Source organism: Pseudoliparis swirei, chromosome 10 (genome assembly GCF_029220125.1).
Source record: "Pseudoliparis swirei isolate HS2019 ecotype Mariana Trench chromosome 10, NWPU_hadal_v1, whole genome shotgun sequence".
In the NCBI taxonomy this organism is placed as follows: domain Eukaryota; kingdom Metazoa; phylum Chordata; class Actinopteri; order Perciformes; family Liparidae; genus Pseudoliparis; species Pseudoliparis swirei.
In genome coordinates, this window is record NC_079397.1 from 6,174,003 (window position 1) to 6,197,481 (window position 23,479).

Consider the following 23,479-nt stretch of genomic DNA (forward strand, 5'->3'; position numbering starts at 1 on the left):
ACAAGCATTTTAGAAAGAAACATGCTCAGCCTGACAGATTATTCCATTTGAATTGCTTGTAAGCGAAGTCACATGTCCACTGGCAGCCTCTTTGAAGGTGAAGATAATGTAACATTCCTCTACCCATATCAAATGCAACGCTTATGCTATGCGTCTACTACCCCTTTAGCTCCAAATAAGGGCAAAATATCCCAGAGATGTGTTTTTAAAAATTGAGGAAAAGTTCTAAAGTTCGTGGAATGTCTCCACGCTGTGCATGAAAAGGTGTTCACAGGTATCCCTCTGCTCAGGCCCGGCTGACGGCTGTGCCCACTGTGTACCTGCTGGTGAGACTGGTGGAGCCAGTGCGAGTGGAGGAGGAGCCCAGGCTGGAGAGCAGGCTGCGGTGGCCTGTGGGCGAGGTAACAGATGAGGTGGTGGTGGTGGTGGTGGCGGTGGTGGTGGAGGGCGTAGAGGAGGAGGTGGTCGAGGAACTCAGGTCCTCGGATCGTCTGCCAAAGGAGCCGCTGGAGGACAAAGCGTCAAGACATGAAACATGCAGAGTCAGCAGGAAGTCAGAGCTGGACACAAATACAGCCAAGAGATTAAAGTCACAGAGGCTAATATGTCTGCAATTGATGCCCTAATCAAATTATACTTCAAATGGGAATAGTCAGGATTGTATTCAGATTGCTGCGAATTTGGATTTTCGCAAATCGTAGAGAATATTATTTTTTCCCCTGAATTTTTCTTGGAATATTACTCTCCTTCCCCCAGGCTCATATTTGTTACATATATATTTACAATGGCCCTAACTCACCATCACACTTAAAACACTGATAGTGAAAGGGCCGTTAGTTTTGTCTTTAGGAGAAGTGCTATTTTATATATTTTTGCCATTTCTGAACAAGTTTTATACTCAATGACATTAGTATTCGAACTTGGCAGACTTTCCAATCAAGATCAACAAGCATCTCTTTCTCGATATTCATTTGGACATTGAATGCAACACGGTACACATGGGGGGGGCTACAGCAGAGCAGGGACACGGGGTGCGGCTAGAGTACCTGCGGTAAATGCTGTACGACTGGTAGTGGGAGGAGGGCGGCTGCCAGGGTTTAGTGTTACAGGCGTTAGGGTCCAAGCTGGAGGTGGACGAAGACTTGGCTGGCACGTCCCGCGTGCTGCCGCTCCGCCCTAGTGCTAGCGTGTGGGACGTGCTGGCAGGCGGGTGGGCGGGTGAAGAGAGGCAAGTTAGCGGTGGAGGCACGCGCGCACACACACACACACACACACACTCTGACAGATATAGTAAAAGAAACGGAGCTATTTTAAGACTATTAAGCTTTGACAAACTATGGCTGAATTCATGTCATATGGAGATCAAAGGAACAGAGAAGGTTTCATGGAGAAGCCGTAAATCAGAGTTTGTGTATTTTTTTGATTGCAAACACTCTGTTTAGTAAACACACACACACTTAGTTCTCCGGTGATTTAAAGAGAGAATTAGAAAAAAAAATATTATGATATATGATGCGCTTTTCCCCATATGACATGCATGCATCACAAGTCCATGTTTAGGTTTTGTGCCACAAACAACTCTGGCTACAAGATAAATCAAATTCACAGACAGGTATGTCGGCTTGTAAAATGCAATGAGTGATGCGTCGCAAAGCCAGTGGCACAGCAACCTGACCGGACCGGTAGTCACGCAGCAGACCGTGTGGCAGTGGAAGAGACGAGCTTGTGCGTACACATCTCTAATGACGTCATCCAAACAAAACGTACAGCAGATGATTGGTGAACGGCTATCGATGGCAGTGGATTTAGTTCCACAGCTTTGCACGAACACCATATGAGACGGAGCAGAGATCTGATGAGCGATGGCGGCTTCGCATGGCAGTAGCAGCTCACCTGCGCTGGTAGCTGGGGGTTCGGTTGGTGGAGGCGGTTCCGTCGCTGTTCTTCAGGTCGTCGTCCCAGCGCCGCCGGGTGTACGAGCCGCTCCGTATCAGAGGAGTAGAGTCCCTGGGGAACCACAAGCTTCGATCGTACCTCAGGCTTCCCCAAACAGACACTGATGGCAGGTCTGTGTCAAATGATTATTTCCCCCATTTAACTCTAGTCTACGCTCTGGGAAATCCACCCGAACCATCGCTGCCCAACTTAACGAACTGAAGGCCGTTCTTAGGGCCACACACACAACATGCAGAGGCCTATTGCCTGCAACACATAGCAGTGGGCAGCAGGGGAAGCTTCACCTGTTCTCCTTCTCGTCAATGTCTGAAGTACTGGCCAGTCTCCTGGGGATGGTGGGAGCCACGTAGGCCAGACGAGTTCCTTTATCCTTTTCCTGTTGACAGAGGGACACAAACAGAGGAAATCCTACGTTATGGAAGATGTGTCGTATCAACTTTACTTACGATGAACGATGGACTCCTTTTTCAAATACATGCATGCTGTATTAAGTTGGGAAATACAAGAAAAGACAATGACTACAATTGGATTTCTGTATTCTATACAATAGTTGACCTTCTCTTTGTCTTTGTTGTCCAGAGAGGAGGAGAGGCGAGGGCTCGAGGCCGAGCGCATCACGCCGGTCGTGTCCTTCTCCCGCTGAGCCTCCTTGGTGGCGGTGATCTCCGCTAGCGCCCCGTAGCTGCCCGTCTTCCTCAAACCCAGCCGCCACGATGCCGGAGACTCGTCCTTCCTCTCCTCCTCCTTCCTCTCCTCCTCCTTCCTCTCCTCCTCCTTCCTCTCCTCCTCCACCACTTTAGTCGAGACCTTTTCAGCAGGCTGAGTGAGCTAAGAGGGGTGGGGGGGGGGGAGAAGGGACAGCGGCTTAGTGTGCAGAGTAACCATTAAAAGTGGCGTAAAGATGTTATATTAGTCGTATTGGTGAGTAACACAAACGTCAATCGGGTCAAAAACTGGCTGCAAAGATGAGACCATTAGGAGGACGTTTTTTGTGTCGGGGCATGCCGGTTAAGAGATCACGTCCAATGCCACAACTACCGGACTAAAGGTTATTTCAGATTCTATGCAATTCTCAAAATATGATAATTGTGTAGCGCAATCAAAAAGGTTTGGTTGATGGTTTTCAGATCTGGCAACAAATTATAACTTTTTAGGAATCGATGCAAACCCGTGAGCGAGTAAACAAAACACAGACACACGGTGAAAAGCACAACCAGGACAGTCCTTTTTTTTCCTTTTCTGTTTTTTGTTGTTGATTACAAGTGGCAACAACACCATGTGGGGTTGATGAGTGGAAGTCAGCATCGCCCGGGTCGGGCCAGGGCGGTTAGAGCGGGGGTGGGGGGGGTGAGTACGTTGTCAGTGCACAGGTGCATGTAGGATAAGAGAACGACTCCGGTGCTCACCAATGCCTCACCATGGGTTTTTTGGGCACTAGAGAAATGCCAGTTTTGCGCAAGCCTTGACGCCACAATGCAGGACCGCCTGGCTCCGCCACAGGCATGAGGGGAGTAATACAATCAAGCTAAAGCCAACCGAGACAAGAGCCCAGGATGAGGAAAGACGCAGAGAGAAGGGAGGGCAGGGAGGAGGTTGACAGAGAAAAAGCCAGAATAAGACAGAAGCAGCAGCAAAAGAAACACACTTTACGGCAAGGACAGTTTTTTTCTTCTTCTTCTTTTTAAAAAAAGCGTAGTCACACCACACAATGCTGACTGCCACACCAGTTGGAATAAGTGACGGCTCCAACAAACATGTGGTAGTGTCAAAATCTGGATGTTGTTAATGTTTTTCTCACTCTTGTTAGACAGAAGACATCGTGAGGTGTGAGCGCGAGGCTTCAAAGCAGGACGGGACGAGGAGATCGTTGAGAGTAAAGAAGCAGAAAGAGAAGCAGTAACGACGCCCAGAGCGTCTTTGGATCGGCGGCCGCCGATTGCAGGACGTCGACTAAACGGTGCAAAGTCAGAGCGACAGAAGGCTGTAAAGGAAGAGCTCCTCTGGCGGCTGCAAAGAGTTTGAAATGATGATGAATCGCCTGATATGTCAGACTTAATGGAATGAGCCTCAGGGCTTGTATTCAGGGATTTAGTTCTAAATGTCAACTTTGGGCACACAAAACACTGGAAACTGTTGTTCCAACAGTGAAAGTGGCCTCTGTCATGTCTTGTTTGTCCCAAAACAAGCAAACAACTTCTGTTTATAGATTTAAAAAAAAGCCCCAAACTTATTATCTATTTTATAAATTATTTTCCAGTTGCCTTTGCTCCATGCGTTATGGATTTGTTTCTCTTGTGAAGCACTTTGAGCTGCATTTGATACAGAGAGAGGTGCTTCAATCGTAAAGCATATTATTATTATTATTTATACCCATTATGTCACATTCAGTATTTGTTTAAACCTGTGGACTTATGAAGCGGACTAAAGTCACCGGGTTCCCTGCTTGGCCTCGTGTTGCCAGCAGAGGGCAGCAGACTCACTACCATGCACGCCCTCGTTTACTTCCTAAAAGCAAAACACATTCTCTCGCCACTCTAGCCTCCTGCCTTCCTAAAAGTCTTCGGGGTAAACCGTTAACGTTGTTCCGCCGCCGATGAACTGTGCAGCTCGTTGCCGTGTTGGTTAAACGCCGCCGACGTTTCGTAGTAAATGTCATTCCCAGGGCGTCCGTGACATTTGTGAGCCGCGTGCGCTCACTGCAGATCACAAGCAGGGACAACTATCTCTGCGATGGCCTGGAGTATGAACCGCAAACTCATTGACGCAAACCGCCAGCCGACTGTGAAATTAGGTTTGTGTTCAAGGGGGAGGATAAACTAAATAGACGGTGAATTTCACTGATTTGTGTACAGAATGAGGCGCTGACGTGTCTCCGGAGAGCACAGAGTTACTACTTGAAGTGGTTTGAGGGTAGAATAGTGACGTCGTTACACCACGGATTTGCTGCAGCATTTAATTTACTTTTTACCATTTTTTTAAAACCAATCAGCTGCTAATTTGAGTGAGACCCAGTTTTTCTTTTTCTTTTTTTTGTTATGCCAGTTCTGCGACAGCCGTGTGCGCAGGGCGGGATGACGAACATTTGTGCACCCGGTCGCACCTTGTTTTACCGGCGAAGGGGGGGTTGTCACCTGGTTGGTTGGGCTAGTCGGAGGCGACACGGTGTTGCTGTTGGGGGCGGGCGTCGTGCTGTTGCTCAACGATGCTGAAGGCTTGCTCTTGTCTGGAGGGATCAGGAAGGAAGAAAAACAAAAAAGTGAGAGTTGTTGACGCGCACACACACACACACAAACAAACACTGACAGATATATTCAAAGAAACAGAGCTATTTTAAGACTATTAAGCTTTGACAAACTATTGCTGAATTCATGTCATCTGGGGATCAAAGCAACAGAGAAGGTTTCATGGAGAAGCCGTAAATCAGGGTTTGTGTATTTTTTTGATTGCAAATACTCCATTTAGTAAACACGCACTTAGTTCTCCGGTGATTTAATGAGAGAATTAGAACAAAATATATTATGAATTAGAGAGTTGTTGAAAATGTAAAACAAGTAGGAAACGTGTTGCAGTTAAAACATGCTCTGTGAGAATGATGCAATTAACTGACAACAAGCGAATGCTTTGTCTTCACACCGGATTTCCTGGAGTCAAAAACAAACTTCACACACACACACACACACACACACACACACAGTACCTGCTTCAGTCTCCGACTCTGAATCTTCGTCGTCCTCGTCCTCACTGGAGCAGCTCGATTCGTCCTTCTTCCCCTCCTCTCCTTCGTCCACCTTCTCCGGCTCCAAGGCCTCGATGTGCGGGGCGATCTTCTCCGGCTCCAGAAGCAGAGTTTCTTTGCTGCAACACACATTTGAACACCATCAGCACACAACTACAGCAGAGTGCAAAGTCACAGAAACAATATAATATATTAAAACTTTTACTTATGCCTTTAATGTAACTGGTTTAATAATCATAAAACTAATTTAGTGGGGACATTTCCGTTGATTATTTTTCTCCATTAAGCCATTTACCTCTTGAGTGGTTTCAGAGATTGGTTGTTGTCCCCGGTGGTTGTCGTTTCAATCAAAGGAGATTTCGTAACTTCTTTCTTGTCACCGATCAGCTGGAATGAAGAAAACGAAGCAAGGCATACAATCATAAAACAGTGAAAACACGTGAATCTTATTCTTCTTTACCGATCAGGGCCTCTCAAAAACATTGACAGAACTTCTTCGACTATTAAAACAATACAGTGTCGTGTACAGATATAAGTCCTTATAAAATTACCAGACACATCTACTAACCAGATTCTGTTTCTTTTGTAGTTCTTCCAAGTTTCCAAGAATATCTTCGTCTGCTACATCAAAAGCTGTCTGGCCCTGAGGGAAAGAAATAAAACAAAAGTTATCTAAAGTATAGATTGCACAGAAATGAGTGGCAGGACTCTTGACAGTTCCTCACCATTTTATTGATGAGGTCCATGTCGCATAGACCCTCCACCAGTATCTTACACGCCTCCTCTTTGCCCCAGTGTGAGGCCGCATGCAGCGGAGTCCAGCCATCGTAGTCCTTAATATTTACATCATACCCTGTTTGGATTAAAAGCCTGCAAGAATGACGGAGCGGGGAGATTGAGAGAGAGAGGGAACACAAAGCAAAGTGTGTTAGAGTATGCTAATCTGGACTTCTTGGATTTGATTTTGTAAACTAATGTCGTAAGGTGCCGAGAGAGAAGTGCGTCAGCGTTGTGACCCTAGATCAGATTTATGAGATGCACAGTCCACCCCTCTCCCCCCTAAACACACGGACACATAATCTGAGAATCGCAGTCATTGCCGAGCGAGAGCAGAAGGAGTTCTGGCAAAAAAAATTAGAATAATATTTCAGCACATAAACCTGCCATGACGGCGGGAAACATTTAGATCCCCGTCTTGTATACTGTCGTGGTGCTAAACATCAGAGATCCTAGAGATATCTATGGCTGTGGAGTCTGCTGGCCGGCTGCCCAGACCAGATTCACAGGTGGCTGCGGTTCCTTTCCTCGAGCAGCGTCTCTGTATCAACAAGACAATGTCGGAAGAACGCGTTGACGAGACGCAGAGACCCAGATACGTTTGGCTTCGGCACAGAAAACACCCGATGCGACGCCTCCCCGCTGCCGGTAAATAGTATTTATATAACGCAGCACACTGAAAAAACTTTGTGCGACAGCGAGCAAACAATGAGTTGGTTGTTAAAATTCTTTGTTCGTTTTCCCAACAGAGAGGGAAAAAAAACACAGACGAACCGGGGTTTTATGAACTCAAGACCACCGCTTACTTTAAAACCTCGACGTAGCCTTTCGCGGCGGCGACGTGGAGCGCCGTCCCTCCGGACTTGACGTGCCGGCTGTCCTGGATCTGGCCGCTGTTGAGCCACTGCCGGGCGTCCCGCAGCATGATCCGCTCCTCCTCCTTCCGGGCGGCCTCGATGTCCACCCCTGGGGAGAGACGGCGGAGGCCGATACCGTCAACGTGGCATTGAAAGGATTACCCGCTACTTAGGAACATCACCGAGGATCTGACATGGTCAACAAACACAGACACTCTGGTGAGAAAGGCAAGGCAGCGCCTCTACCACCTCAGGCAGCTGAGGAAATTTAAAGTTTCCCAGAGGATCCTTCAGTCCTTCTACTCTGGAGCTGTAGAGAGCGTCCTGACAGGAAGCATCACAGCCTGGTTTGGCAACTGCTCCGCTCAGGACAGGAAGGCTCTGCAGAGAGTAGTGCGTTCGGCTGAGCGCACTATTGGAACTACACTCCCCACCCTGCAGGACTTGTACACCAGGAGGTGCAGAACCAGAGCCGGCAGGATCATGAAGGATCCTCACCACCCCAACAACAGACTGTTTCAGCTGCTGCGGTCAGGCAGGCGCCTCCGTAGTCACGCTGCAAGAACAGAGAGACTGAGACGGAGTTTCTTTCCTCAGGCCATCAGGATTGTGAACTCCGACCTCACCAGGACCCCCACATAGACCCACACAACTGCCCCTCTTAGGCACACACACACACACACACTTACTGTAAATATTGTGTTGTTTTTTATTTGTAAATAGTGTGTACTTGTTGCCCTTGCACATTCCTGCTGAGCATTGCCACTTTCATTTCACTGCACACCCTGTGTGTGTATGTGACAAATAAAACATCTTGAATCTTGAATCTTGAGCTGCCAGCTGGAACACTTAACCCAGAGACCGGCGGCGCGGGGCAGAGTCACATCGAGGTATTTATAATGAGTGTCTTGCATCCAGGTGAAAAAAATAAAATAAATAAAAGGTATGGGAGTGTTTGTAATATATGGTATATAAGGAGAGAAAATGGATTATTATGTTTTAATACACAGCTGTGAAATGAATTTGTGCCTATTTACACATGGTTGATAATAGAGACGATAATATTAGCAATGAAGTCTCTTTTAAACATTCAACCCATGCACCTTTGTGCTTTTATGACATTTTAAAAACCTCGATGAAACACTAGAGGGTGTCGTTCTGCCTCGGCAAAAAAAAAATTTATAAAAAAAATAGGGAAAAGTCTTGTGCCAAAGTTCTGTCAATTCTTCTATGAAATAATGTCTGCCGATAATAAACAAACCCAAGCCTCGTCCAGTTAAGTGGGTCAATATGCCGACGCGCTGCATGCAGTGACAACAGGCCCGTGTTGTCGTGTTGACACTGGGTTGGAACACGAGACGGGGCTGAAATGCACCGCTGCATGAGCCGCTGACTCGTCAGCCGAGTGTTAACTACGGTCGGCTGCATAAACAGCGGTCCGAGGATTGCTCTGGGGTCCGAGCCAAAACTTCAGCTGATCTTAAAGGTTTTTTTTGTTCTACCCCCAAGGACGCATCATCGCTTATTTCCTGACACTCGAGAAAGCTCTTAGGTTGCCTCGAGCTACGAAACCAATCAAAGAGGACATCTGCATCTGCTCCACGTTTGGCTCAAGAAGTGCAGGCGGAGGTAATCTTTACACGGGTCCAGCCTTCGTCGCTGGAGAGGAGCCGGGATCCGTTGAGCAGGAAGAGGTCGCTCGGCCCCCCCAACAAAGTCACCAAGACACCCGCTGTGAACTCTTTTGCTCTTAAATATCAATAGTTGCAACACAGGCTTAACTTTAACTCAACTAGCTCTGTAATCATAGTAGTCTGGCTCGTTTGAAACAGGACAGACATGCTCATTAGTGGGCTGAAGTATAAAATAAACAAAACGGGAAGAAGACGACGACTCGGTGTCTGAGTTTATGTTTGACTGGATTCAAAGTTTAATTTTCAAACATTTAAAATTAAGAGACTGTGACGGAGACCATACCAGTGTCTCTCTCTGATTGGCTGGCCAGCGCAGCAGGGACTCGGTAATGCCCGCCAATATATTGTCAGATTGTTTCGTGACAGAAATCCCCAAAAACAATCTCAGCTGAAAAATTACAATACTTTCACATTAATGTACAAATGACTGAGAAATGTAAATTAAAGACTTCCCGGCTTTTTGACAAGAAATGTCCATATGTGACCGAGCCTCGATTGACATCACACCATCAACACATTAGTTTCAAAATGCTTCACGTATGTAAGATCAAACTTTAAAAAAAAGGATAGACAGAAAAGCTACAACTGGAGGAAAATGAAACCACACTTCCTTGGAAGGCAGTCGAGTTAAAGAAGGCAATGGGAGCCGGCCAGGTAGGCCAACGTCCCGTGATCTCTTGGGACGTAGCCTACACTGGGTCTATAAAAAGCAGCGAGCCTAATGGCCTCTAAGTAGAACTACAGAACAAGAGGAGCAGAGTGGAAGCGTTGGCAGCAGTTTAAAGTTGAGGTTCTGCAAGAGAACGTCTTCCACACGAGAAAATACAAGAGAACCAAAAAAAGTTCTCCCCTCTTCTTTTACCTGACGGACAATATACCTTCAATATTGTGGGGTAAAGACAACATTTAATATCCACAGAAATCTAGAAAGCACCAGGATCCTCAGACTTAAGGGATACTGGCTGTAAAATATAATTTTTTTAAAGTGCATAACAATTCATGATTTTATGCTAAGCTAAGAGGAAACTACCGTCGGAGCTACTTTACCTAATCAGGGTCAAGGAGAGGATCGAGAGGTTGTCTCTGCCAAGGAGAAACCATGGCCACTTGCTAACAAGTTTAACCTCATGACTGGTATCTCTTTGAGAGGAGAAAATCACATTACAATCATACAGGATTGTTACACAACAGCTAGTTGCATAATGTTGCCTCTCGCCCAGAGAACTGTGCTGCGGATTGTCTGCAGCTGCCCCGAGGCCGAGAGGAGCCGCGCAAATGCACTCTCCAGTATTTTATCCCGAAAGCAGTTTAATAGGCAACTAGAACGGGCACTCGGTAGAGCGCATACCTTCGCATATCACATGATTGGGCATTGAATTATGAACATTTTGGCATTAGTTGCATGCCAATTGGATAGAAATTGACCGCGCTATGGTAAAAAGAAGATGTTGACCTTTTCATGACCTTTGACCCGATCGATCCCAAAATCTAAACAAATGGTCCCCGGATAATAACCAATCATCCCACCAAATTTCATACGATTCGGTTTAATACTTTTTGAGTTATGAGAGTAACACGCATACAAATAAATACACGGCGATCAAAACATAACTTTCCGCATTTTCAATGCGAAGGTAATAAGTACACATTATGATTATACGAGCACGGTGAATAAAGATGCATATTTGTGTGGTTTATTTTGGTTAGTGGTGGATCTGTGCGGATGCTTCGGACCAGGCAGCTCCTCTGTTCCGGGCGAATAAAAGCTGACAGCCGCCGCCGCCTGAGATGTTTGAGGCCCGGCGGGGCGTATGTCTAGCCGCCGTTGTGCAACGAGGGAAAAGGAGCTCAACACTGATGTCATGTGCTTTTAGAAACACTTGGACCTCGTTTGAAAACAACCGTGACGTGGCCGACAGCTCACAGAAGGCGGGGGTTTTTCTAGATACTCGTCATCAAACACAATGCACTTCAAACTGCGTGGATATAGTGGTGGCCTTATCCTGTCTATTACCTGGAGACGGTGCCTCTGTAACAGTTTAGCTCCACGCCTTCCTTTTTGTAATAGTTGTTTTCATCCTGTCACACCATCTCGTCAATCCAACTCCCCTCACCTGCCTCTGATCACCTCGTTAGTCCCTCATTCCCTTCACCTGGTCCTCACACCTTCTCACCTGCCTCTGATCACCTCGTTAGTCCCTCATTCCCTTCACCTGGTCCTCACGCCCTTCTCACCTGCAGCCCATCCCCTCATTAGTCCCTCACTATTTAGCTCCCTCACTTCCACTTGTCCTCTGCCAGATTGTCTTGTGTTTTCGTGCCACGTTCTCCAGCGTTATTAGAGTATATTCCTGACCTGCCTGTTCTGACCCTGCCTGCCTGCCCTGACCTCTGATTCTCTGCCCCGCCCCTTTTTGGACTTGTTTGCTTCTTCGACTGATCTCCCGGTTTTGACCCAGCCTGTTTCCAACCACTGAGTCGTGCTATTGGGTCCACTCTAATAGTGCCGTGACAGCCTCATCTGACCCCGAGCACAAGCCTATTCTTCACCACTAAACGGGGCTCACGGGACGGGTTCAGACATTGCTTTTCACACCTCAACTGTAAACCATCAACGGCTGTGGCGATAAAATGTAGCATTTCACGCCGCGGTAAAAGAGAGAGAACGTACCGCTGTGCTTTCAAAAGAAAATGGTGCCGCGGAGAAGGGCAAGCCGGCCGACCTTTACGAGTGAGCCGAGGAGCACCCCTCTGGCCCAGGGCCAGTTTGCACGTCTGAGCGAGGGCTCTCACCGTAGGGGAGGGCCTTTCATCCTCTCAAGAATGCCTCAGCCCAAAATAGAACGACTCGACTTCTCGAATCATCACACGAGTGAGCACAACCTGGCTGGGTGACTTACGATATTATGCAAGTCGTATTCAAGCGGAGCTTGAGCTCAGATTCTATTTGACAACATACTCATCCGTGCGTGACATGCATCGGGCCCCTAACAGCTCCATGCTGAACACATCGCGACCGTTTAATGATGCGTTTGAGCTTGATCACAATGCAACACTTGATACTTGTGCATTAAATGATTACAGTCGATTTCTACTATTGACTGGTCATCTTTGCCACTCTGGGTCACTGTCGCCGTCATACAACCCACTGAAAGAAAGCACTGTGCACAAACGCATACAGTTTGACCACATTAGCGATCGTATGTTACGGTTAAAGCAACGCACTTTTTATGAAAGACGACCCAGAGGTCTATTGAGTTCATGGCGTCTTTGGTACGGTACCTTGTCTGTTGATCTCATTCTGAAGGAGCTCCTCCATCGCCTCCTCTTCAGCGATGTCCAGAGGCGTCTCACCTTCACTGTTCACACCGCCAACACTGGCACCCTGGGCGATGAGATACCTGCAACACACACACACACTTTTAGTTTGAACTAAAGAGGTATTTATATAAACATCATTCTACATTTTTGCCCCGTCAGGTTGTTTCTTTGTCCTGAACAGTTACTCGCTCCCCTGACTAGGTGAAAAGGAAAGGAGGCAGAGGCATCCGTCGCTTCCTTCAACTGATGAGGAAACAGTTGGACGGGAATTGTACGTTGTTGCTTCTGGTTCACACGACACCAGAGTCTGCATCTCCTACTTTAACACAGGTTATGTGAATCAGATTAATTTGAATATATAAATGGAATTATCTGTTGCAAAATCGTTGCTGCTTAAAATCCAAGCCAATAGAAATGTTCTAATATGGGGGGGAGAGTAGATTATGAGCATCAAATCGGTCGTCTCTAAACGAAGTTGGATCCCTTGTACATGAGGGGATCCTCTTGCAGAAATCTATATTTACCTTCACATTGAAAATGCGGAAGGTTATGTTTTGATCGCTGTGTATTTATTTATATGTATGCGTGTTACTCGCATAACTAAAAAAGTATTAAACCGAATCGCATGATATTTGGTGGGATGATTGGTTATTATCCGGGGACCATTTGATTCGATTTTGGGATCGATCGGGTAAAAGGTCAAGGTCATGAAAAGGTCAACATCTTCTTGAATTGCATGAAATTTAGTGGGATGATTGGTTATTATCCGGGGACCATTTGATTCGATTTTGGGATCTATCGGGTCAAAGGTCAAGGTCATGAAAAGGTCAACATCTTCTTTTTACCATAGAGCGGTCAATTTCTATCCAATTGGCATGCAACTAATGCCAACATGTTCATAATGCAATGCCCAATCTTGTGATATGCGAAGGTATGCGCTCTACCAAGTGCCCGTTCTAGTTTCATATGCATCTGCATTTACAGACCAGGAGTGAAGCCATAACATCCTCTATGACTTACAGCAGACCACCAAAATACACATTTAACACTTAAAGCCATAAAAAGGGTTAAATCACCGTCTGCCCCCAGCAGAGAGTCAAGACTTTTCTCTTTCTACCCATTCAACATCTTGACTTCAGCTGCTTCTAGTTAAAGCTGCGGTGAGACTCGGGCCCGTCTCATTAAACCAACACACCACTTGAAACGGGTTCACTGCTTATGACTCGCCCCCAAACGGAAACTGACTGACGTTTCAAAGGTTTACATCTCCTTGATTGGACTTTCTATTCGGCCTATTTCGGGTCAGCTCCGCTTGGATCGGTGGCTTTGTGGCGTGTCGTCCCACTGTGGGATCCTTAACCAAACCCGAGCATCAGACGGCCGCGGTGACACCGCGGGCTTCGAGATGCAATCCTGCTCTGGAGTTCCCGTTACTGGGAATGAGGATGCTGGTATTAAGAATTGTCAACAGGGAGCTCGCCACCCACACGAGCTCGCAGAGTTTTCTCTCTGTGACACAATTCCTCCATTAGTCACCCGCATCGGGCCGACCACTTGACCTTTTCATTCATTAGGAGACAAAAAACATCTTGTTTCCTGCAATAGTAGCCCAGTGTTGTGCCGTGTTCAAGAGGCCTACTGGACACTACATTGCTGGGTTTTAAAAGTTAACGCTTAAATATCTACTTGTTGTTGCAAGGCCAATACATCATTTAATCACAACATAAATACCACGCAGAAGTCCGCCTTGCAACTCATTGCTTTGCCACTACAATGTTTACCTCCTTACATCCTGTAGCAATTGTTACTTTTCTGGTAAAAGAAGAGGAGAAAAAAGACAATAATAATGGGAATAAACCTGTAGGCCGGTTGCTGTAATGTAACACAGAAGTAAAGCAGGTCACAGCACACTCCCAATATGCTGAACAATGAGCACAACTGAGCTCCTTCAGTCGGTTTTAAAAAAAACAACTCAGATAATATCTCTGTGTGGTGCTCGTGCGCGGTGAGCAGTCGGCTTACCTGAAAAAGACCAGGGGCAGGAAAATACTACAGTGCAACTCTAGAGCTGGATTCCCGATGTAGTGGCCCGATATCTCCGTATTCGATTACATAACCCGGACAAAAGGTGCACCTGAGCCTCCAAATGAGATCCGGCTCCCGTCAAAATGTGGCGAGGACTGTGCGTGACTGAAAATGATGAATTCGGACGTTCTGGCACGCGAGCTGAAGCGACCCTTTTTTTAAAAATGGTTAACGTGCGCCAATTGGCAGCCGTTGAGCACGGTGAGGACTTCAAAATTAAATTAGTCGAAACAATGTTCGTTTCATTACGGAAGATGGCAAAAGCCAGTCTGGAGTGCTGCTGTGCATCGGTAGACTTATCGGACAGAAATCTAAATTTATTGAGCTAAAACAGGATTATAGCGAGGCAGTACCGAGAAGAAGAGCACTCTTGCTAGCACCAATATAAAGACAGCGGTTACTAATTGCGGAGGCGGGGGGACAGGACAGTGCAGACCTCAGCTGGAGTCTAGCCATGTCAGCCTTGATGTCACCGGGTTGACCTTTACACAGGAACCTCACTGTACTTGGCACACACGCATGTTCACCCAATCTGAACCGGAAAGGCGCACAGAGTGCTGCAGTTACACGTTTCTGAGAAGATACAGGACAGGATGCGGGGATGAGTTTGCAGAAATCTAACCCGATGTAACGGATACTGCTGCGTCTTAGAAACCGATTAAACCGGCTTCTTGAGAGGCCTCTGAATACTCACTGTGCGATGTCTAGGTATCCGCAGGAGGCTGCGGCGTGGAGGGGGATCCAGCCCTCATTGTCCGGCTGGTTGATGCCGGCTCCATGCTCCACCAGGAAAGTCACCATTTCAATATTGTCGTCTATGCATGCCTGAGAGAGAGAGAGAGAGAGAGAGAGAGAGAGAGAGATAGTAAGTCAGATGCAAGGAGTGTGACCTGCCTTGTGTGTCTGTAGACACATTCATATGAGCTTATGTCAGTGTGATGGCCCGTGCTATAGTTAGCAGCGCGCATGGAAAGAGCATTGCCCAGTGAGACCCGAATTGTTGGGGAATTTTGGCAGCCGGCGCGTTCCCAAAACGCCTGCACATAGCAGGGGCGCCTGCAATACCACACGACGTCGTACCGCCGATGGAGCCGCTGTGCATTTATGCAAAAATCTTATACTTTTTGTATAAGATTTCATTTGAGAGACACTTTCACAGAGTGCTTCGACTGAAGTGTTGAGCTTCGCAGATCGGCCAAATCGTCGCTCACGCGTGTGGCGAGTCAAAGCCCTCCACGGTAAAAAAACGGCCACGCTTTTCTTCACAGTGAGCAGCTGATGGATCGCTTCACTCGATCCACATCTTCGGTCGAGCAAAAGTCAAAACAAAGCTTCATCCTCTTTATTTAAAACGGTTTATCATGAGGAGCTGTAGCGGCAGACCTGAGGCCATTCTCTAATGAAGGACAGGAGGACGTCCGTAACAGGCGGGTCATTAGCTGGGAGAGGGATATCGGAATACAACGACATCTATTAAGTCGCAGTTCGAACGTAATTTAGGATAAACATTAAGATTGCTTGCTGGAGAGGGCGGTACGATCAGCAGCTGACAGCCGATGGAAAAAGATCGCCACATCTGTTTTGGCAGAGGACATCTCAGATTTCCCAAAATGAAATCATATCACACACACACACACACCAAAGTGTCAAATTTTTTTCACACCATCGATAATGTCATTTCACCATTCTATGAAAATCCTCAGTGCAGCTAGTGAAATAAATAGCAGCTGCAAGTGGGAGGGATCTATTTTAAGATTTGCTGATGAATTAAGTGGGCGATGTTGTGATTTTACCAACATTATGAAACAGAATTTGCACCGGGGTGGGAGGACTTTGTGTTCCTGTTGTGCATTTAATTAGCACTTGACTGTTGAAGCGTAGACTAATCTACATTTCTGTAAGATCAGTATTGTATTTTGGATTAGACCTACAACTGGCCGATCTAATATTTATTTTGAAGATGCATATATTGTTATTCATACACAGCCAGGACGAGCCACAAGTGAGGGAGATGGAGCAAACGGACGAGGTCACATATATTCTCAAAATCCAAAACAACGAGACAGAGAAGAAGAAAAAAAGCAGCCATGGAGAGCACTTTACATTTAGGAAGTACAGACTTAAGAAGTTATTATTATTATTATATTGAAATCAAACTTTGCCTCCCCCCCCCCCCCATGACTAGAACACCGTGCCTGGACTGTCTCGCTCTCTGGCCCCAGGGTTGCTATGACAACAAAAGCGTTGACAAGAGAAACAGATACACATGGACACACGGCGGCCTCACGTTCGGGGCACACGACTTTCTGGCTGGAATCCGTGTCCAAATTTGGGCCGTTTACAACGCCGTACATGGCCACAGCTGAGGTGCGCCTGAAAAGGCCTCACGGAGCTTATCTAACAGTGTGTGTGTGTGTGTGTGATGTGGTTTAGTTGTGTGTGGGAGCTCAGACACAGAGTTCCTCCAGGTGCAGATGACCTCATTATCAGAGTGGCTTAAATGAGAAGGAGACGGTGACTTTAACGTGCTGCAGGCTGCCGCTCTCGCCACTGGTGAAAGGTCCCCGCTGTGGGTTTCGCTCGCTGGAGGTCACCATCAGGTGCAAATGCTGCGGCTGCCCGGTGCCAACACATGGCAGCCAGTGGTCCCACATCCAAGATGCGATTTGAAAATGTCAACAAAAACAGCCGTGTGGCTCACGCGACGCCGAACACTTCCAAACAGGATCGAGTCAGCTCTCCTATCGTGTCATGGCAGGGTTCTTACACATGTTGACCGATGGATTTCCAGGACTTTAAACCAAATTTCCATGACCAAACTGAAATCTCGGTATAAACATGAACATTTTTGAAAATTGTGCGTATTGAGAGCGTACGCCGGCTTATATTTTGAGCGTCTTTCTTTTTTTTTTAAACGTATTAATTATTTCAAACGCGGCGTAAATGAACATGTGATTATAACACATTGCCATGACTTTTCCCAAACTTTTATGATTTAAGTTTTTTTCAAGGCTTTTCCAGGCCTGGAAATAACCATTTTAAAATTCCATGACTTTTCCAGGTTTTCCATGCCCGTACGAACCCTGCATGGGAAGCGCCACGGTGTATTTCCCAAGCGTTGGTCGGGTTCATGTGTGGCCAAGTCTGCCTTCCAGATATTTATTATACTTCCTTCAGGATTTGAAACAAAGATGAGTGTCAGCCGGCGGCTGTTGAATTAGAACATCAATCAGTAAGTGCGGGTGAGCCGTCTGACACTTTTAGTACGATCCCTAAATTTAATTCCATCGCCTTTCATTTTTCTCCTTTGACAAGATTGACATATTTTTGCTCATCTGTAATCTTAACGACACGTTCAGTATAACTTTTAACAGGAGACATCCAACATATAGCATTTTAATCAGTCAGCATGGAATTAGGGGATCAGGTACCTTTTACGTGTACGCCGACTTTCCCCTTCTTTTTGTCTGCTGACACAGGACTGGGAAAATAAATGGATTCTTGCAGCTTTCTGCCTCTCGTCTGAAAACTGTCCTCCCGTGTCCTCATCTCAATCCTCCCCTTCGGTCATTCCCCACACACTTATTATCTCTTCAAAGTCTTCCCCTTCTCCAAGAATGGAAACAAGCCCCTTAAGGCAAACACCGTGGTGGAGGTGACCCCTCCCCTCTCCAGCGTCACCAGCCTTTCCTCCGCTGGCTCCTCCCAGCAGCTATCGGAGCCCAACAAAGGTAATCCCCTAATTGTGTGTGTGGCTGACAGGTGCCAGAGTGACAGCCGGCGTTAGGCGCACGCATAATGTAGTGGAGCGGCCGGAGGGAGAGGATAAAGGGGAAAGTATCACGGCTCGAGCTTCTAACGTAAAGACGTTGAATGGGGTTGCATGGTTCATAGTCATCGACACAGACAAGATGCTGTACAGGAGGCAGAGGAGGGGGATCCGGCCATTAATTGACGTGATGTTAAGTGTAGGGATGCAGCGATCTGAGGGTTTTGATATAGTTAGCGGAAGGATTTAAGTGGCAACATCCGGTTTTGCAAAGTTAGCGGAAAGAAGCACGTGAAACAACATCCGTTTTTCAAAATAAGATGTCGACAAATCATACACGAACATATAAAAGTAAACTATGAACTGATTTTGTATCTTTATAGATCGTTTCTGAGATTTAGCTTAAATTATGCTAACATTAAAACATTTTTACTGGACCAAGGAAGAGTTTATCAAAATAAGTCAGACTTTTGTATGTTTAAAAAAGTCCTGTAAATAGATTTCCCCAAGAGTTCCAGGAAATTAATGATGCAGATGTGTTCCATACATATCTGAAATCCCCTACAATAGCAATCAAACAATTTTAATGTATCAATTAGGACATTTTTCAAAGTAAAAGTCCTAAATGTTTAAAGAAATCGGTAATTTCTTTCATGTTTGAGTTGCTTTATATATGTATCTCCTCATAGTCCTAGGCAATAATGCTACACAATAAATAGAATGATTCAATAGACACCGTGATCGGTATTATCGGATCGGCAGATACTGATTTCAGTGATCGGTGATCGGCACCAAAAACCTGATCGGTGCATCTCTAGTTAAGTGTGCAACATTGTGGACTTAATCCCGTGTCTCGCGCAATCACAATCAGCGTGTAGGCGCTGTGCTCGGAGGGAAACGTTAAGACGTGTTATGACTCACTGCTCAAGCAGACATGTTAGCATTTAAACCCGTTTGGCCAGTGTGCGCGAGAGGGGGAGAGGAGCGCAAAGCTCGAAGGCAACGATATCGACGGCACGACGTGGCATAAACTAGGATTACAGCCTGGCGGTTGTGTGCCGTCGCCAACCGACCGGTCGAGCTGCGGTTCTGACCCATGTCGGTACAAAAGGTCACCGCGTCGTAATTTCATCCTGAGGCGTTGCTATGACCCGCAAATGAGTTATTGGCTTGTGCCCCAAAACGTTTTGACCATCAAATTATAAATCAGTTCATCCTCGAGTCCAGGTGAATGTTGAAGGCCTTCCAGACGTTCCTGAGGTAACAAGAACGGACGGGAAGACCATCTTAAAAAGACTCTCTGGCAATGCGAAGGAATAAAAAGAAGAGCAGGTAAAAGATGTGAAATACCCTTAATGCCTGAAAAACCTGAATACCACAACGACTGAAGTACCAGATACAAAATGGTGGCTTTTTGAAAAACTATTTGGGTTGATTCTTCACCATGCCATGGTCTGCTTCACATGTCCCACGGAGGATTTTAATTCATACTTAGTCACAAAGTTACACATGTAGTAGACCTGAGAAATCCACGGTTGCTGCCTTGAGAAAGAGACGGTAACACTGGCTGAAGACCTTGTGGCTGCAGCGTGTTCGATATCACTTGATGCGCATGCTGTCCGTTGGTCAGGCGGGACTGCAGGAGGAGGCCGTGGCACCCTTTGATAAAAATAACCTCCCTAGTGGAAACTGGGGCTTCTGGGAAGTTTACACAACAGGAAGAAGAACTACGAAGCTAATCAATGGACACATATAGAGTTTGTTGTACATTGTGTGGGCAAGCTTCTGGAATCGGACATTTAATCCATAAGGATTTTGTGGAGCGCCTCTAATTCGGGATTAATTGAAGTTGAAAAATCTGAACCGTGGTGAATGGAGTCAAAGGTCCAATCTGATGAAAATCCATAATCCACATAAAGTAGGCGTCGTTAAAACATTTTCCTTGAGGCTAGAAAGAGAAATGTCACATTCAACAGACTTCAGAGTTGTGTTTTCTCCCCCCGTTGGATTCACTTTCATGCTGTAAAGCGGAAACACAACACCACAGGCCATCTAAACTTTATATTGCAGGAATTCATAGTGTCGCAGAAAGCATCGCCGGAGCCCATTTGATCCTTGAGATTGTGACGGGCTGCTTAGCATCGGATTTCACAATACAGAACTGCTCCCACCATGTTCTATTTTTTTTGAAGAAGAAGAAGATTTGAGCACGCACACACACACACTGGCCTGTAAACTGGCAAACATTCGTCAGCATGCCACTAGGCCTCACCTCTTTAGTCCAACAGAAGTCACGAATGCAAATACCTCGACAGTCATGTTGACGCGTAAGAGTCGCGCTGCACTTGGGTCAAATATTCAGAGACAAAGCGATAAATACGGCTTCACACACTCATAAACTAACTGCGCCCGCACAGGGATGAATATAGACACCATCAAGAGATTAACTTCTAGATTAACCTTTCCACAGTGGGGATAAATATGGAGAAGATTAGGACAGAAACAATACACCGTCCATCATATTCGCTCGTCTAATCCGGAAAGAATATGGATGAATTCCAGCCCTACTCCCTGCTAGTGCCCAAAGAAGATGGGCTAAGCCATTTTAGGAGCAGGCCAACAAAAAAAATAAGAAATGGACCCATGACATGCACCTAAGAAAGGAGGCCAGTCTGTTGTCGTGGCAACAAAGCCAAAAAGAGAACATGGGTTCAGACCTTGTCAGGCTTTTGTAAGAAACATAAATAATTGAAGAAAGGGTTTCATTTTAAAGCACACGGGGGTTGCTCGGATCGCCCCTAAAGGCAGCACTAAGAGCAAACTACTCTTTACTTCTGTTAAATGGAGCATCTTGAGGTGCCATCTTTCTTCTTCTTTTTTTTAAACACTTGCAGGTGTGACTTTTAGCAATTCTCATGACCTTTTCTTGGGGGGGGAAAAAAGAACGATTTATTGAGCGATGACGGGAATCCCACTGCTACTTTTAATCTGATTCAAATCAATAAAACACAGTATAGTTCACAGAAATACAAGAACCAAGGTGGTGATAGCCATTCAACAAAAACGGTATCAAATCACATTATCACATTATCGCCATAGACAGGCAGAGACTTTAGGACCCCTTTAAAACTACTTTTAGATAGACCCATCTTTATTTGAATAACATCTATACAACGTTCCTCTGCCTCCAGGCCATAATGATAAAGCCACACCAGTTTACCTAAATATACTGAAACAAGCCTATCACAACATAATGCTGTCAGCTTCTGCCTTCGTGCTTTATATTTACAACAACGTCCAGCACACAAACGAAGGTAATGAGCTTCATTCCATGCCAACAGGAAGTGAAGTGGCTGACTTCAGATAGGCAAGACAGGTCCAACACCCCAGAAACAACATTTCCAAAATAAAAGTCTTCTTCATGGTATGGGTGTGTATAAAAGGGTAGATTTATTATCTTCTGGGCCATCGTGCAGAGCGCTCCGAGCTTAATTTAGCAGCACTCCACATCAAGGAGACACTTGAAGCCCCCTCCCCTCGTTGACTTCCTTTAGCACCCTCAGATGGCCAACTCCAGCTGCAGAACGCTCCCGTTGTGGCTCCTGCAGGTTTTACTGCCGAGAGTGGCACAGGCAGCCAGCTAAGCCCCGTGTGCTGGCAGATATTCGACATTTAATGACAATGGTGCATGGCCACTCTACCACTCTATCACTCTCGACCGAACCATGTGCCCACGCGGTAAGAAATGTAATGAGAACCCCCGAGTGCCACAAATCAACTTTAAAAATAAAGAAATATAGAAAAAGATCTGACAATCTCCACCCAAAAAATGCACAAACATAACTAAAAGCAGCCAGAGTGGCCAAAGTATTTCACGTGAAGCTTTAGTCAGATTTATCGCTGCATTAATTACGCTCTTTACTTTATTAAGCAAGACATTTTTTAAGTACGGTTCATTGTCTGACATACGGGCGAATTCAGCTGAGAACAACGACAAGTCTGCCGAGTGCATTTTGTTGACGTCTTATAGGAAAGTGGAGTACAGAGACGTGAAATAACCCCTCAGCAACCACTTGAATTGAACATGTGAAATATGCATGCATGAGTTTTGCCCTGAGATTACCTTTCAACACTCGTTTTACCCGATGTTCCCTGATGGTATCCAGCCTTTATTTGCCAATGGCGGTGAACGGAATTTCGTTCGTGGTGCTCAATCATTGAATACCGCCACTCGACTCAATAGAGACGTGTCTTTTCAGAAACAATGTCCAGATTCCTCGGGATAATCCACACACCTCAATGTCAACAGTTTTTTGAAGGACAACTGAACCTTCTACTGAATAAATAGTCCACATGAAAACTCCCCCCAGAGATGTTTGTGGATTACACGACATTCACTAAACGTAAAAGTACAACAGCAACAAACTAGAACAGGCACTCGGTAGAGCGCATACCTTCGCATATCATAAGATTGGGCATTGAATTATGAATATGTTGGCATTAGTTGCATGCCAATTGGATAGAAATTGACCGCGCTATGGTAAAAAGAAGATGTTGACCTTTTCATGACCTTGACCTTTGACCCGATCGATCCCAAAATCTAATCAAATGGTCCCCGGATAATAACCAATCATCCCACCAAATTTCATGCGATTCGGTTCAATACTTTTTGAGTTATGCGAGGAACACGCATACAAATAAATAAATAAATACACGCCGATCAAAACATAACCTTCCACATTTTCAATGCGAAGGTAATTAAGAGATTATCGCAGCGATGGGGAGAACAGCAGTTCAAACCCCGAACCGCAGAAGTCTTGATCCGCTCACTTTGACTGGGATCGGGCCGGGACCAAAGCACCTTTAAAAAACATGACATGTGAATGAAGAAGGTTGATATCGCGACGATTCTCTGCAAGAAAACAATCAACATTTTTTTGTGCCATCTCTTGCAATCATCTGGTGCTTTCAGGAAGCCCTTGCCAGTTTTCTTCTTTGCATTATGTGGCGGGTGGCGGGGCGTTAAAATGTCTGTAGTGAGACGGATGAAGGCCGGAAACCTCGAGTATCCGTCAGTCAAGTCTAAACACTATCTGGGTATCGTGGTATAAGGTTACTCAAACATTGCATGTACAAAAAGTTGGCTTTCAGATCGTATGCTTGGGGACATTTTCCTCAACAAAAAAAAAAAAGACCAGTTTTCTCATAAAAATCAGCTTCCTCTGGAGCTCAGAGCTGACCTCCCTCCTACTTTACTCTGTCTCTCTGTAGTGTAAAAACTTCT

The 23,479-nt window shown here is 45.8% G+C and overlaps 1 protein-coding gene across 9 annotated transcripts in view; it reads right to left on the reverse strand.

The window, feature by feature from the left end:
• Positions 1-23,479, reverse strand: part of ppp1r12a (protein phosphatase 1, regulatory subunit 12A) — a 47,541-nt gene that overhangs the window by 13,053 nt on the left and 11,009 nt on the right. For 7 of the 9 annotated variants that reach the window (XM_056425278.1, XM_056425279.1, XM_056425281.1 and 4 more), the window contains exons 2-15: positions 15,121-15,251; positions 12,303-12,421; positions 7,276-7,435; positions 6,418-6,562; positions 6,261-6,335; positions 5,988-6,079; positions 5,654-5,811; positions 5,088-5,179; positions 3,374-3,481; positions 2,512-2,784; positions 2,241-2,332; positions 1,894-2,007; positions 1,047-1,199; positions 321-506 (exon numbers count right to left, since the gene is read on the reverse strand). In XM_056425278.1, the coding sequence (XP_056281253.1) occupies positions 321-506; positions 1,047-1,199; positions 1,894-2,007; positions 2,241-2,332; positions 2,512-2,784; positions 3,374-3,481; positions 5,088-5,179; positions 5,654-5,811; positions 5,988-6,079; positions 6,261-6,335; positions 6,418-6,562; positions 7,276-7,435; positions 12,303-12,421; positions 15,121-15,251 (1,898 nt within the window). The remainder of the gene's footprint in view (positions 1-320; positions 507-1,046; positions 1,200-1,893; positions 2,008-2,240; positions 2,333-2,511; positions 2,785-3,373; positions 3,482-5,087; positions 5,180-5,653; positions 5,812-5,987; positions 6,080-6,260; positions 6,336-6,417; positions 6,563-7,275; positions 7,436-12,302; positions 12,422-15,120; positions 15,252-23,479) is intronic. The other 2 variants (XM_056425283.1, XM_056425280.1) reach the window with 2 other exon arrangements.